Source organism: Tachysurus fulvidraco, chromosome 25 (assembly GCF_022655615.1).
Source record: "Tachysurus fulvidraco isolate hzauxx_2018 chromosome 25, HZAU_PFXX_2.0, whole genome shotgun sequence".
Lineage (NCBI taxonomy): Eukaryota > Metazoa > Chordata > Actinopteri > Siluriformes > Bagridae > Tachysurus > Tachysurus fulvidraco.
In genome coordinates this window covers 2,536,069-2,552,677 of record NC_062542.1, presented here as the reverse complement: position 1 = coordinate 2,552,677, position 16,609 = coordinate 2,536,069, and the positions used below count along the sequence as shown (strand labels likewise).

Below are 16,609 nucleotides of genomic sequence, written 5' to 3'. Positions count from 1 at the left end.
GTGGTTAGCATGTTCGCCTCACACCTCCAGGGTAGGGGGTTCGATTCCCGCCACCGCCTTGTGTGTGTGGAGTTTGCATGTTCTCCCCGTGCCTCGGGGGGTTTCCTCCGGGTACTCCGGTTTTCTCCCCCAGTCCAAAGACATGCATGGTAGGTTGATTGGCATCTCTGGAAAATTGTCCGTAGTGCGTGTGTGTGTGTGAGTGAATGAGAGTGTGTGTGCCCTGTGATGGGTTGGCACTCTGTCCAGGGTGTATCCTGCCTCGATGCCCGATGACACCTGAGTAGTTCGGATAAGCGGTAGAAAATGAATGAATGAATGAGTGAGTCTTATATGACATCGACACATACAGTACAGGGAATCTGCTCTAGATCTTGTTTTCACTCCTTATCCTTATTGCATGCGGATGTTAACGTTTCTGAGGTAAAAGTCTGTGTTGAGACTGTTTTGAAAACCACTGTATCAAACATCCAGTGAAATAAGATCATCAGCGCAGCAAACGAGGCAATTTATAGTCAACACGTCACTTTCTGCCTTATGAGGAAGCATTCTGTTTATTTGCTCTTCATCGCTAATTCAGCACCGAGGGTGCTGGCGACCGATAAGCACCCAGATGACATTTGGACGTCATTATATTCACGATGCACGATCTGTTACTTTCATTTTCTCATAATTTTTTACTAATACGACAAGAGCCAGCCGGGAAAGCTTTGAAAAACTGCTTTTGAAACCTCACGCCTAATTGATTGTAATGGATGCATGGCCATTTCCTTCTGCTTTTTTTTTTTTTTAGCATCTTAACTCTGACTGCTGAATATTTGTGTTATGAAAAAAAAAGCTTGTCATTTACAGTGTCTCGTGTTGTGGTCTATAAACTAAAGATTGTTCTGGAGATAAATGTTCTACAAATCGTCAAGAGTTAGCGATGGATGGCTTGAATTTCCGAATAAAGCTGTTCTTCCTGATTGTAAAGGAAATGACAGCTTATAAGGCTTTTTTTATGTTTGTGGTTTGTTTTAAATTATTGTTATTACCAGTCAGACTGTACAAAATGATCCCAGTAAAATCTTGACCATTTCTTGAACACACTCAATCACAACTTGTTTTTGTAATATAAAGGTTAGATTTTAAGGATCGGGATCATGAGTGAACCCAATAGTGAACCCAATAGTGTAAAATTTAGATAATGATGTTATTTTGGGGCATTTATCGTAACTGTCCTGTGAGTTCTGTATAATCTGATACCATTGTCCCATTCGTACCACATGAAGATTTGCGACAAGAGTTCAACCATCAAACGTCATAATGATATTCAAACAGAAATCTTGGACCCTGCCAGAAATTTTCTGTCTCTGGTCACAATGGCAGTCAGTCAACTATGATTTTTTTTACTCCCATCACAATATGTTCTGTAAGACTACTGGTCCCAACTCACAATTCTTTTGTTATATGCTCATTCTAACTGATGGGGGGAGGGGGGGTACGGTGGCTTAGTGGTTAGCACATTCGCCTCACACCTCCAGGGTTGGGGGTTCGATTCCTGCCCCCACCTTGTGTGTGTGGAGATTGCATGTTCTCCCCGTGCCTCGGGGGTTTCCTCCGGGTACTCCGGTTTCCTCCCCCAGTCCAAAGACATGCATGGTAGGTTGATTGGCATCTCTGGAAAATTGTCCATAGTGTGTGAGTGAATCAGAGTGTGTGTGTGTGCCCTGTGATGGGTTGGCACTCCGTCCAGGGTGTATCCTGCCTCGATGCCCGATGACGCCTGAGATAGGCACAGGCTCCCCGTGACCCGAGAAGTTCGGATAAGCGGTAGAAAATGAATGAATCATTTTAACTGACACAAAATCAAGCGACATAAACCCAGAAAATTTGTCTTTACCTAAAGTAAAAAAGAATTTTATACTCATGCTTTTTTTTTTAGAACCTTTATAGAAAGTTTTTGCATGGAGGTGATTATGACCTAATTTAAAGAGTTTTTTATGGGAGGGGTGGAATATAAGTGGTTCTGGCTAGGGATAAAATGAACAAATTCTTCTTTTTTCCTATTGTGTCATTTATGACAAAGTTTATTAAAGCATTATGAAAGAAAATTAGGAAAAATGAACAGTTAAGATGCTAAATTATCGCTTTCCATTTGCTGTAGGCTTCAGCTTCATATTGGCGGACATTGTGACTTTTAATATTTGACGTGCCATTAACTCAGAAAGTCAGGGCACTTAGAGTTAGAATTATGACATTGTATTGCCCCTCGAGGTGCACTGACCTGGTAATTACAATATTTCTGATTGGACCTAAAGGCAAGAGCTCAAACACCAACCTTTTTATTTCTTTCCAGAGCTACAGAGCAGTTCCTGTGGAAACCCAGGCATTCCAGCTAAAGGGATTCTGAATGGAACAAGATTTAACGTGGGTGACAGGATCCAGTATCGCTGTGTACCCGGGTACACACTGGATGGTCATGCTCAGCTAACTTGCGTCACTAGCACGTCCAACGTAGCAGCTTGGGACTTTCCTGTGCCCATTTGCAGAGGTACGGCTTTGAGGCTTTGTTTGTCATTCAATCAAAATATGTTCCACACAAAATGTCTTAGGCTACACTTAAGCCCTATTTGGACGGGGTTAGTTTTACGTGGGGACATGGGGGTAAAGTAATTATTACCAGAGCTTCTCTGTGATTTTAGTCCTGTCCGAATGTGCCATCTCGGTAATCATTACGGACAATAGCACTATTCGGACGGGACTAGTTTTACGTGGGGACGTGGAGTAATGCATTTTTACCTCAGGACGTCTGTAATATTAATTGGCCAATTCGCACGGGACAAGACATCTCAGTAAAACTAGCAGAAGTGGGAGGGGTAACCCCAGGTACAAAAATTACCCCAGGTAATACTAATCCCGTCCGAATAGACCCGCTGTAAATATGTACGGTAAAATTCCGTCATTTCCTGTTTAAAAGTAGTTTTTGGCGCGTTTTGCAAGCATGGAGGCGCCATGTTGTCTGTTTGCGCACGTGATAACAGGAAGCGACGTCATACGCACATGACGACAAGGAGGTTACTGTGGTGCCTAAAGCGAGTTACCCCTCCCACTTCTGCTAGTTTTACTGAGATGTCTTGTCCCGTGCGAATTGGCCAATTAATATTACAGACGTCCTGAGGTAAAATTGCATTACTCCACGTCCCCACGTAAAACTAGTCCCGTCCGAATAGTGCTTAAGTCCTACAAAGCTCATACGTATATACATATAAAGCCAAAAGGTCACACTTACCTGTAACTAAACTTCAGATATTCATGTGAGAGTTTTCCAGATTTAAAATTACCAGACCAACTGTGAAGCATGGGGGCGGCAGCATGGGGGCGGCAGCATCGGGTGTGAGAGTGTTTTGCTGGAAAATGACTGCTGTACCCTTGAAAATCAATGGCGGTACTGAAGCTAAACCTTAAGACATGAGTCAAACCTGTTCGCAGCTCCCTGCAGGTGGTTTAAGACCCCTTGCCCTTATTGGCAGTGTTTACATTTCCCATCGAACGCATGTTATGCTACAGTACACCTAATACTGCATAGTGTAGTTAATAGTTAAACTTGAGACCAATAGGTTACATATACCTAAACTAAACATATTCAATGGAGCGGCTTATAGTTTGAAGAAGCATATGGCTGGCAGCATCAAGTTCTGGGGGTGCTTTGCTAGAAAAGGACTAGTGTGTCCAAGAAAAGTAATAGCGATACAGAAGATAAACCTTAAGACATGTTTTCAGGTCCCTGCTGGTGATTCCTTGCCCCTAGTGGCAGAATTTAAGTATCTTGGGATCTACATGTAAAGTGATAGAATAGAGAGCTCGAGGCCATTTTGGATATTTCTGAGAGGTGTTTTTGGTCATGCTTTAAAGCACAACGTTCACTGTGAACAGACCGGTCAGAAAGAATTGTAATGATGGTGAACTTTCTCAGAGGATAAAAAAATTGGACTATAGATCAGAATGTTGTGAGATTGAATCCCAGGACCACCATGCTTCTGCCGATACTGGGCCCTTGAGCAAAGCCTTTAACCCTCAGCTGCTTGGTTGAATAAAGGAGATACATTTAATTCCCCTTTTCCACCAAGGCAGTTCGAGTGCTGGTTCGGAGCCAGAGCCTAATTTAGAACCAGTTCTTTCTGTTTCGACCGCCAAAGCACCGGCTCCGAACCAGGAAAAGTGGTTCTTAAGTAGCACCAAAAACGTTGCTGGTCTAGACTTAAGAACCGCTTGCGTCAGGAGCTGGGGGCGGGGCTACTGTTAGCGCATTTAATAATGTACCTTAAGTATACTAATGTTAAAATACACTTTTACTTTACCGCGATATGATACATTATCAGCACACATGATAGTAGGTAGCTACATGCTAAGGCTATATTTTTTTCTCTGTGGTAACGATAAAATAACGTTATGTACTTGATCGATTACAACCTCTGTTTTTACAGATTACACGGAGCCGCACGTACACGTTTTATTCGCCGCGTTTGGATGCCGATGTAGGTTCGCAAAGCCATGAGCATTAACAGTAAAGTAACATCCGCCATTGTTGTTGTGTTTGTGTTTGCCGCTGCTGCGCTAACGTTGCTGGGACACGTGACACGTATACAGTGACGTCACACTCGGCGCTGTGATGCTCTCTAGCCGGTGGAAAGGCAAACCGGTTCTTAGAAGGTTCGCCAGTGGAACCAACTTTGAACCAGCACTAGCGCTAGCTCTGAACCAGCACCCGGTTCTTTCCGGTGGAAAAGAGGCATAAGTCACTCTGGATAAGGGCCTCTACCAAATGACGTAAAAGAATAAAGGAAATAAATAAGTTTGCTCAGTGTGGAGTAACAGACTTCAGGCATGTTGTGGAACTACCTCCAGGGATAAAGGTTCAGGGCTCGTGTCAAAAAGTGCTTTTTATTGAAAGTTCCTAGAATTTCGCTGTCGGCACTAAAGCGCTGACCAGTCTCCTGAGGAAAGGTGTGAAATTTGTATGCTTTAAAGCTTGTCCGCAAATATTTGAAAAGGTTAAGTCGATTTTGTCTCAGGAACAAGCTTCAAGCACGGCAGATTTCGGCAACAGTTAAATCTCTATATAACGACGATCCGTAAGACTTTACCCTTTTGACTGCTCTGGAAGACCTTAAGCAAACTCTTGATCTTTCAGCCATGTCACTCGGTTAAACAACATCTTTTCAAGTCGACAGTTTTTTTGATGGTGCTTGATGGTGGATGTTGTGCCGGTGCCCTATTTTAGGAGGTTTTGCTTATTTAATTTCTATGTCGAAGGCTTTAGACCATCTCTAATTTATGAGAATGTATAGATTACTCTTAATACTATCAAATAAATTAGGAATACGTATCAGTTGTGGAGTTCTCGGCTCACTGAACATACTGTAGATAAAGAAAAGTAGTGTCGTCCTCGAAATGACCTTGGAACTAGAAGATTTATCGATTCTAAGTTTTACTCCCAAGTCCCCAGGACAACGTGTGAAAAAAACAAAAAAAAAAACAGAAATTATGAACAAATGTTGCTTGATGTTTGCCGATGAGCTGATCAGGGTTGACGCTAGCCTGAGGTGTTCTGAAAATTTGTACACTAAGCTAAATTTGTACACATTGATTTCTACCATTTGCCTTGGGGCATAATTCGATAAAAAGTACACAGGAAGTCACCTGGACTTAGTTAGACTGGCTGGTGATTAGAATAGTGAGACAGTGTGTAGTGAAAGTGTGTATTGTTTTGCATGTTATGTACCTCGGTGTAATGGATTGGTGTTGATTAATGATCTATAACAGTGGCTTTGGGAATACGCTCCTGTTTCTGCAGTAACAGATCACTTGCAGAGACGTGTACTGGATAACGATCATCGCACGTAAAATAAAGCAAATAATAAACCTTTATGGGCACGGAGGCTTAGTGGCTAGCACGTTCGCCTCACACCTCCAGGGTCGGGGGTTCGATTCCCGCCTCCGCCTTGTGTGTGTGGAGTTTGCATGTTCTTCCCGTGACTCGGGGGTTTCCTCCGGGTACTCCGGTTTCCTCCCCCGGTCCAAAGACATGCATGGTAGGTTGATTGACATCTCTGGAAAATTGTCCGTAGTGTGTGAGTGTGTGAGTGAATGAGAGTGTGTGTGTGCCCTGTGATGGGTTGGCACTCCGTCCAGGGATGTATCCTGCCTCGATGCCCGATGACGCCTGGGATAGGCACAGGCTCCCCGTGACCCGAGAAGTTCGGATAAAGTGGTAGAAAATTAATGAATGAATAAACTTTTATTTGACAAAGTAAAAATGCATGTAAATTGTTTGTACAGTAAGTTTTTTTAATTTTTATTTAATAACTTTGGAAGGAATCTCCATTGTCGGTGCTTTGTGACAGTCAACTATAAAACTTTTTTACATCTGCAAGTCTCCAGTCAGTGTATTATTAAGTTCCTACTACTTGTTGCCATGGTAATAACCCTGCTCAGTGGGTGGTGCGTTCCACTAGCATCCCACTTGACAGTTTTCTTGCTTCTAAAACTTTCCGGAGGGAGATTTGGTGTTTGTGTATAAAATTCAGCAGTGTAGATCTGTATTATTTTATACGAGATGAAGGAGAACCAGCGTGAGATCTTTGCCAGGGATCATGTGACCTCTACCGTCTTTGACCCCATCGACACTGTACCAAGTCGTGTATATTAGCATAACGTTCAACTTTTCTGAGCTTTATTGCATCACTGGACATGCCCACATCTAATTATTGGTGATCACTGGCACACATGTCGCCGGACGTCAATCAGCTCTCATTAAAAATGGCTGTAAGTGTGAATGGAGCATAGAACATGGTCAATATCACACAGTGTGACATCGAACTAGTGCCATATCTTGAATATTGAGTATTTAGTTAGCGGTGCCGCATCACAGCTCACAGCTCCAGGATCAATCCTGAGATCGAGTTACTACATAGTAAATCGTTGTGTTTTTCTGCCTGATACTCGGTGTTCCAGAGAAAGACCTCGCTGCATACCTGGTCAGGATAAAGCACCTACTGAAGAGACAATAAGTCAGGATTATGAAACCAAGTTCTCAAGGATTTTTAATTCATAACAAAAGAGAACGACGTCAAACCGATTCTCTTCTACGGATAGGATTCGATCTGCCGTAGCTGTTGTAGCAACACGCTGTGACCTTGCTACGGTATCATTCAAACAAAATGAATAGCTAAGACTTGAGTGAGGAGAGGTGTGTGTGGGAAAACCAGTAAACTTCATCTGATATGTACAAAAAACAAAAAAAAAAAGGCTTCCATTTTCTTACCCGATCGTTAATGGATAGGATTCCGATAGGTCCACACATGTGAAAAGCTCTCTATATCTAAAAAAAAAAAGAAAAGAAATGATAGGTTTGTATTCCAGACTCGTCCATATGGTCCATCTCTTCCTCTCATCCTGGACTCTGACCACTTTGCAAGTGGTGCAAAGCTTTCATAACAGGCAGATGGTCTTTTGATGTCATGTTCCACAGAGAACCTGTCCATTCTCTTGATGTCCAAGCGCAACCACAGAAAACTGCCCTTCCCTTACTTTAAGTTTACAAGCAAGCAGACCAGGAGGAATATCTCTCTAATGTCTCATTGAACTGTGAAAATCACTGTACTGTGAAATACAAAAATACAAACATGTCAAGGATCTTCTTCTTCTTCTACTTCTTGCCAGAGTTCTCTTACGGTTCGCTTCCTTTGCTGTATGCAGAACATGCGCTGGTCTTCACCACTGTTTCCTGACATTTTCCTGTCAAACTTCTGCACACTGGGGCTAAATCGTAGCGCTGAACTCCTTACACTTTGCAAAATGGTAACAAGAATCTCTCTTAACTAACGTTCTTTACTCCGTTAGTGAACACTGAATTCTGGATTCTGATTGGTAAGAAAGTGTTGATTTATTTTCTAGAACAGCAGCTCTGAGAGGGGGGGCACGGTGACTTAGTGGTTAGCACGTTCGCCTCACACCTCCAGGGTCGGGGTTCGATTCCCGCCTCCGCCTTGTGTGTGTGGAGTTTGCATGTTCTCCCGGTGCCTCGGGGGTTTCCTCCGGGTACTCCGGTTTCCTCCCCCGGTCCAAAGACATGCATGGTAGGTTGATTGGCATCTCTGGAAAATTGTGTGTGAGTGTGTGACTGAATGAGAGTGTGTGTGTGCCCTGCGATGGGTTGGCACTCCGTCCAGGGTGTATCCCTCCTTGATGCCCGATGACGCCTGAGATTGACACAGGCTCCCCTGTGAGAGTAGTTTATACTAGAAGGCTTGACCGAGCCTGCTAAACACTATCGGAAAAGGTTGCTATGGTCTTGCTAAGTGGCTGCGATGCTATCCGTGTTTGTCATTAGGTGGTCCCTATTATATTCCAGGTTGTTGCTACTGTAGGTGGTCCCTATGATAGTTCAGGTGGTTGCTAGGCCACCAGTGTTTTTATTTTAAAATACGACAAAAAAATGATCTATTTTTCTAAAAAGAAAAGAAATCTGAAAATAATTAATGTTTATTGTTAAAAGGACCATGGGGGCACGGTGGCTTAGTGGTTAGCACGTTTGCCTCACACATCCAGGGTTGGGGGTTCGATTCCCGCCTCCGCCTTGTGTGTGTGGAGTTTACATGTTCTCCCCGTGCCTCGGGGGTTTCCTCCGGGTACTCCGGTTTCCTCCCCCGGTCCAAAGACATGCATGGTAGGTTGATTGGCATCTCTGGGAAATTGTCCGTAGTGTGTGAGTGTGTGAGTGATGACCGAAAATGACCGCTGTTGTAGTTCCCTGTGCCGATGCCAGTGTTAATGCATTAAATAACGTCAGGTTGGAGAACCTTAACGTGATGCCTAACGTCAATGACATTAAACTCTGATCATTGAAAAAAGACATTGCCGCTGATACACGTGCTTGTTGTGTCATCCGTCACTGCGATTCGAAAGCACGGAGGTCTGTGAATCCCTAGCAAACCTTTTTTCAACCTTTTCTGTATAAAAAAGGACGACGACTTCGCCTGATCTTAGCTCAGCTGTGCGTGTCAGCAAAGCACTTACGCTTGGACATGACAAGTTTCTCTCCCTTCTCTCGCAGCAGAGTAACGTTATCTTCGCTCACCTTCTTGCTCGTCTCACGTCCAAGCCTAAAAGCGCCGAGATCAAACACGTTATCGCTTAGGAGCTGTTTGTCTCTGAGTAGCGTCGAGGCGAACATGAATATTAAAAAAAAATCCATCATGAAAACGTAATGCAAAATGGCAAGAACATTATCATTTCAAAGGCTCGTTTTTATGGTTGCTGAATTCAGGACCTGTAGGCTGTCTCTGGTTGCATCACAGCCGAAATCCGCGCATGTTACCAGCAAGGCTCGTGTTTCAGGGGAATAATGCTTAAAATGAACTGTGTATTGTAAGAACAACTTCAAAAGCACGTTTGAATAATGGAAGTGAAAGTTCAAGTATTTTGCAACCGAGGCTGGTTGCATGTTTCATATTTTAATCAGCAGATAAGCGTGCATGAGGAAAGTGTCTTAAACCAGCAGGGCTAATCGGGGATCAGCCCTTTCATTAGAGCTCTTTACATTTCGTGTGACCTGATGGATGAAGAGGTGGAGCTGCTTTCAGCTGTGATGGTTACGTTTGGCCTGAATTTAGAAACTGACTGTAAATTTAAACTGTAAGTTTAGTTTTACCCTAAACAGATTCCATAGAAATACTATTACTACTGATAATAACAACAACATCAACAACTATTATTATTATTATTATTATTATTATTATTATTATTATTATTATACTCACAATTTGACAAAATCTATTTGTAACTATATAAGAAAAAAAATAAATAAATAAACAAGCAAACAAACCAAATGAAAATTATTTGAAGTGATCTGGAAGTGTCTGATCAGCAAAGTTTGCTTTATGGTTTGTTTGCTTATTTATTTATTTTGTTTATTTCGTCTTATTTAATTTATTTAGATTTCAAATAAATTGTATTATAATTTTCTTTCTGACTTTTTTTTCCACAATGTAATGTTAACAACTTCAGGATTTTTATACTATATAAATATGTATTTATTTATTTGTTTTGTTTGTTTGTTTGTTTGTTTGTTTATTATTATTATTATTATTATTATTATTATTATTATTATTATTATTATTATTATTATTATTATTATTATTATTATTATTCATTTCAATTTCATTTTCAGCTTATTTATCACTAAGCTAATTTATCACCACTATAAATACTGACTGAGAAGCAAGAGTTTTATTCTTTGTTTGTTTGTTTTATAACCGATTAAATAAAATTGTCGGACCCCTGAGTTTGTAAATCCGCCCTCAGCTAACTCATCAGTCATCGCTATATTTTCTTGGTGTTTGCGTTTGCTTTGTTTATGAGTGGATTGAAGCCGATAACCTGAACCCTGTGATGCCGATCTCTCTCCTATCACACTCATTGATTTCCCTAAACGCTGTTTATGTCGTGCTGTGAAATTACAAAAGCAGCTCGGCGTTAGACTGTGAATTTTACCTGCGTTTAATCTCCACAATCCGAAGCACGTTGCTTTTGTAATATTGTGGGTTTTATCGAATGGCTCGGAGTCCCGAGTGTGTTTTGTTAGGACATCACTCAGTCCACGTCGCGCTCAAACTGCGTCTGTTTTACATAATTGACCGAGTGGAGTTTCTGAAACGGGAGAAGAGTTTACTCAGATTTATACCCTCGCCTCCAGTAATGTATCTGCATTTGGCGATTTCTATTAATACGGTTTTGCTTTATGATCCAGTGTGTGAGGAAAGAATGATTGAATCGGTTTTCACCGACCTGACGCTCGTGTGAGACGCTGCGAATGGTAATGAATGCTAATTTAGTCGAGTCAAACTGCCTTATAGACAAAGACGCACAGTTACTGAAGACTATTTCCTGACAAAGGGATAAGTAGGGGATAAGTTCTCTGACTTTATTGATGAATTTGTGGGCGGAGCTACTGTCACACCTCGCAGGTAAACTCAGGTGATTACATTTTTATTCTTTGTGCTGTACATGTACTTTTTATCAGCTCATAGTCATACATGATGTATGTAATATTGTGGAATGTCGATGAAACAGATTATTGTCCTTATTCACACCACAGGGGCTATAATGAGGTTTTTTTTTATATATTTTTTCGATTTTTTTTAAGTGCCATGTTCCAGAAAAATCTGAAAGCATGAGCTGAAAAGTGACTTACTCACTTACACAGCACGGAAACTGGAGACTCTTTCTATAAATATTAAATAAACACTTCAACATGCAGCTAAATAAATAAGATACATAAATAAATAAAAATAAATTTAAGTTACTACTACAACTAATAATAATAATAATAATAATAACAACAACAACAACAACAACAACAACAACAATAATAATAATAATAATAATAATAACTAGATTTGTAAAGTTCTTCGCAACAATGATTGATGTTGGTTTTGACAAGCCAAGTATTCTCAAAGGCCGGTGCTTTTTGGAGGCAAGTGGTACTCGGATCGCTTAGAAAAGTAATAGCAACAAACCTCAGACCAGCGTCTACAACATATCCGAATTTGGTGCATGTGCCTCGAAAGCCCTAGGAGGAGTTACTCTTGATACATTTTTGTCTAACCTTAAATAGGAAAACAGAATGTTGGCTTCTAAAAAGCCAGCATAATAATAATAATTCCAGCGAGAGAAAAATCAGCCATACAGTTTGGATAGGAGGGGCATAGTCTTTCTCCGCTGTCAATCACAGTGACACCAGCCAATCATTAGCCATGACAGCTGTATGTGGATGTTTCCAACATGATAAATCTGGCATTAAAAAAATATCATTCAGTTTCAACAAATTTGGTTGTCATCCTCCTCAAAAGACCATCTGAGGTGGAACTAATTTATACTATTTTACATCAAGGTTTGAATCATTTCTTGTCTTTCTTTGTTGGTTTATCAGCCGAGGATACGTGCGGAGGAACCTTCCGCAGTTCCAGCGGTGTGATTTCCAGCTCGGAATTCAAGAACGATTACAAGAACAGCGGAGAGTGCACGTGGACCATCGTGGCCGATCCCGGAGACACCATTTCGCTCGTCTTCACTGACTTTCAGATGGACAACAAGTTCGACTACTTAGAGGTGGAGGGATCAGAGCCACCATCGATATGGTGAGAGATTTTCTTATTCTTTTTTACTGTATGTCACAGTGTAAGATGAGTTCTAAGGCACTGTGTATAAAAATGTATTGTTTTGGTGGTGAAAGTCTTAATGGGGGTTGGCATGTTCCTATAGTTAGAGGAGAGAACCCCCTACCAATTTTGGAATGGTTATATCCAGGGGCGGGACTAAGAGAATAAAATGGCTCCCACACAGTCAGTCTGTGTGGGTTATTGTAACAGTTGGTGTTTGTAGGTGGTGTACCAAGTAAATGCTATCATCTTACTGAGTGTGGGCACTAATAAATCACCCTTCACCATACTACAAGCGGCTTCTGTGTCACATTTGCCTCGTATCCCCCGGTTAAATCCTAACACTGTATGATAGATATATTATTTTGCTGCTGTATTTCACTTTGATGTAAAAATACAGCATTTTTTTTATCCATTAATGGTTACTTTAACATTTTTACATTCACATTAAAGATCAGTTCTAATGTCAATGTTATAGAAAATATTGTCACTCTCTCACTCACTCAACTACACGGGTCACGGGGAGCCTGTGCCTATCTCAGGCGTCATCGGGCATCGAGGCAGGATACACCCTGGACGGAGTGCCAACCCATCACAGGGCACACACACACACACACACTCATTCACTGCCAATCAACCTACCTTGCATATCTTTGGACCGGGGGAGGAAACCGGAGTACCCGGAGGAAACCCTCGAGGCACACAAGGCGGAGGCGGGAATCGAACCCCCAACCCTGGAGGTGTGAGGCGAACGTGCTAACCACTACGCCACCGTGCCCCCTGAAAAAATATCGTCATCTTAACCGAATTATGATCATAAAGATCTGTAGAAATTTTTCATCTCAAGCCATTTGAGGCACTGATTTTCTCTGTTGTAGATAGTTTACCACATGCGTAGATGCCGAGGAGTTTTATAATCAAATCCTGTAATCCATTTTGTTTTATCCCTGTCTTGTTTGTCATGCCAATATTCTGTACAATTTCCCTCATCAGTGCCTTCATCGATTCCGGGGAAACGTTCCTCCGAAAGCTACATGATGAAGTAGATGAGTTCTCTGCTCCCTGTCTTGCTCTTGCACCAAATCTATTAGTTTTGTTGGAGTGACCTTTATGTAATTCCAACAAACTTGTAACTGCCAGCAGGGCAACAAAATCAGATTGTAACTTTCAGATCACTCAGAGTTCCCGAGACGAGGAAAGGAAAGGAGGAAATAAAGCGGTCGCGTAAATCGGAACGATTTACCTCTAATTTATGACCCGAGTGCTGTAGCTAGCATACAGGTGCATGTTAATGCGCTTGTTCGAATGCGTTAACTCACACGTGGACTTTTACGTTACATATACCATATAAGTGGATTAAAAAATATATCTAATTATTAATATTTTGAAGCAGAGATGGGGGACTCGAGTCATACTGTATGACTTGACTCGAGTCAGACTTAAGTCGCAAATTTGAGACTTGAGACTTGCTTGACAAATATTAAAAAAAAGACTCGACTTGACTTTGACTTGACATTCATGACTTGAGACTTGACCCGGACTTGAGTTAAATGATTCAGAGATGGGGGATTCGACTTGACTCGAGTCAGACTTAAGTCACAGATTTGAGACTTGAGACTTGCTTGACAAATATAAAAAAAAGACTCGACTTGACTTTGACTTGACATTCATGACTTGAGACTTGACCCGGACTTGAGTTAAATGACTCAGAGATTGGGGACTCGACTTGATTCGAGTCAGACTTAAGTCGCAAATTTGAGACTTGAGACTTGCTTGACAAATATTTAAAAAAAAAGACTCGACTTGACTTTGACATTCATGATTCGAGACTTGACTCGGACTTGAGTTAAATGACTTAAAGATGGGGGATTCGACTTGACGCGAGTCAGACTTAAGTCGCAAATTTGAGACTTGAGACTTGCTTGACAAATATTAAAAAAAGACTCGAATTGACTTTGACTTGACATTCATGACTTGAGACCTGACCCGAACTTGAGTTAAATGACTCAGAGATGGGGGACTCGACTTGACTCGAGTCAGACTTAATTCACAAATTTGAGATTTGCGACTTGCTTGCTTATTGATTTAATATTTATAATGTAAGGAGTCTTTATTGTCAGTGCCTTGTACTGTACCTTCATAGTGTCATGGTAACATGACAACCTCTTTTAAGGTTTATCGTATTTTTCAAAGATAAATGAGCGTCTGGTAAGGAATGACTGCTTATAATGTAGCTGCCATAATATAAGTCCTAACAGGACGCTACCTTGTTTTACAGATGCTACAAAATGTTAAATTAGCTATAAATAGATACATATCTATTATAAATATGAAGATTTCTGATTAGTTGATTAGTTTCCTATAACATTTCCATAATACCTGATCACTAAGGAATAACAGGAATGTTTCCATTATGATTTCCAGTGTAAATGTAAGCATTAATGGATAAAAAGAAAGGATCACGTAAGTAATATGAAGGTGATTGCTGGCAAATTGCTGTGGTATAAGAGGAATAAAACAGCTCAGGTTGTGTTGTCATAATAAAAATAATACGGTGGAACTGTAACTTTGCATCATGCTGGAGATTTTGCACAACGCTACAAATACATGCTTGAAAAATGGTCCTGAAAGCAACACGAGACTTAAAGGGGACACATGATGCATGTTATCTTTTCCCTTCGTATCTGGGTCATGTTTGAGGCCCCTCGGTCGCCTGGTTTCAGATCTCCCCTCTCATTTTGAAGCAAGTTGTGAATAAGGTCAGGTGTGACTTCCTGTGTCTTCTCTGTTCTCAGCACGAAACTGAACACAACAAGGATAAAAATATTTTCTCATGAACCCTGAGTTTCCCGCATCTCAGACAGAGCGACGGCGACTCTATCCCAAGCGACCCGATCCATACCCGTTCGTTCCCGCTTGATTTTTCCATTTGCTTTTATTCCCTCTTTTACAGTATTGCTCTCTCAGAACGTTTCTAGCAATCCCCAACCCTGGAAATAGAGACATTCAGTGCACAACCTCATTATGTCGCCTCACAGATGATGGTTGCATGCGTAACACTTACGAGAGGATTACTTTGCATATAAAAACTCCACTTTTGTGCTTCAGGAAAACTGCTGTTGTCTTTAACAAAATAAGCTTTGGGGAAAAAAAGGTTAATCGCAGATGAATTTTCTGCGTTTTCATTTTGGCTTGGTTTGTTTAGAAAGGTTGCTGTCTCGCTTTCAGGACAACTCGTGTCCACTTTGCATGTCCTACACGTAACTCTGTAGTGAATTTTAATAAGCTTTTTATTTTCTCAGCTCTCCTGGTCAGCGTTATAATATTAGCGAGGCTGTATAAAATTACCGCTGGTCACAGGCTCTGTAAAAGCTCACCCACAGTCTATTAATACGGCTTGTCACTGAGCACATTACGCGGCTTTGTATAAACTGATAATGAGGCTCGCACCCAGCTGGCCTATATTGTGTTTCTGCCCCAGCCTGTGCTCAGAGAATTCTCTGATATATGATTCTGTATCTCATTAAGATTTGTTTGTCATCGAACATATTATAGAGTTAGTTCCACCTCATATGCTAATGTGGCTAAATACTGAAACGTACGACTTCCTGTGTTTTGAGACCCGTGGTTTTTTTTTTTTTTTTTTGTCAATGGCGATATTTCTGTGTTTGACTATTTTAAGTGCAGGCCAACAACCCTCTAAGCATTGCAGTGAAAAGGTGCACTTTTTTGTCATGTCACCGTCAAATCCCCATCCAGAACTTTGAAATGTTTGCACACAGGATGAAAGGGGAAATCTATTGTTGGCAGCTTTGCAGACGAGCCTGAGATTTTGTCCTGCCCCAGGCTCCTACGCCATTTACATCTCAGTAAATAGCAAAGCGATTTATAAAGGTCAGCTTTTACGGTGTTGTACAAAATCCTGTTTAAGCTCAACACCACACATGTCGACCAAATTCTTCCTCTGTTTCTCTAAAATGCATCGTTGGGCTCGATTTAACAAAGAAAAGATTCAATTTTCAGGTGCGCGCTTCATCTTGTAGCTCAGCACCATTTTTTTTTTCATAAAGCTCAGTGATCTGGTAGCTCGTTAAAGATATGATTAAGCTATACAAGCTAGAGAGTTTGGGATCAAAAAGAACCAAGCTCAGGGAAGGTGAGAAGTGGCACATAAGCAGCTTCTTTTTCACGGTGGTTCATTTGAACCAGATGGGATTTTTTTCGGGTCAAAGCAGGAATGGGTTTTTTTTTTTTCTTCAATGATGTGATCCGGCAGATCCCATAGATCAGAAACAAAAAATGGTGAAAACGACTAATTAGTTTACATTTTACAGACACTCTTATTCAGAGTGACTTACATTTTTATTTCAGTTTATACACCTGAGCAATTGAGGGTTAAGGGCCTT

At 41.1% G+C, this 16,609-nt stretch overlaps 1 protein-coding gene across 1 annotated transcript in view; it reads left to right on the top strand.

The window, feature by feature from the left end:
- Positions 1–16,609, top strand: part of csmd3a (CUB and Sushi multiple domains 3a) — a 252,962-nt gene that overhangs the window by 49,342 nt on the left and 187,011 nt on the right. The window contains exons 4-5 of the mRNA XM_047808368.1: positions 2,339–2,533; positions 11,975–12,182. Coding sequence (XP_047664324.1) covers positions 2,339–2,533; positions 11,975–12,182 — 403 coding nt within the window. The remainder of the gene's footprint in view (positions 1–2,338; positions 2,534–11,974; positions 12,183–16,609) is intronic.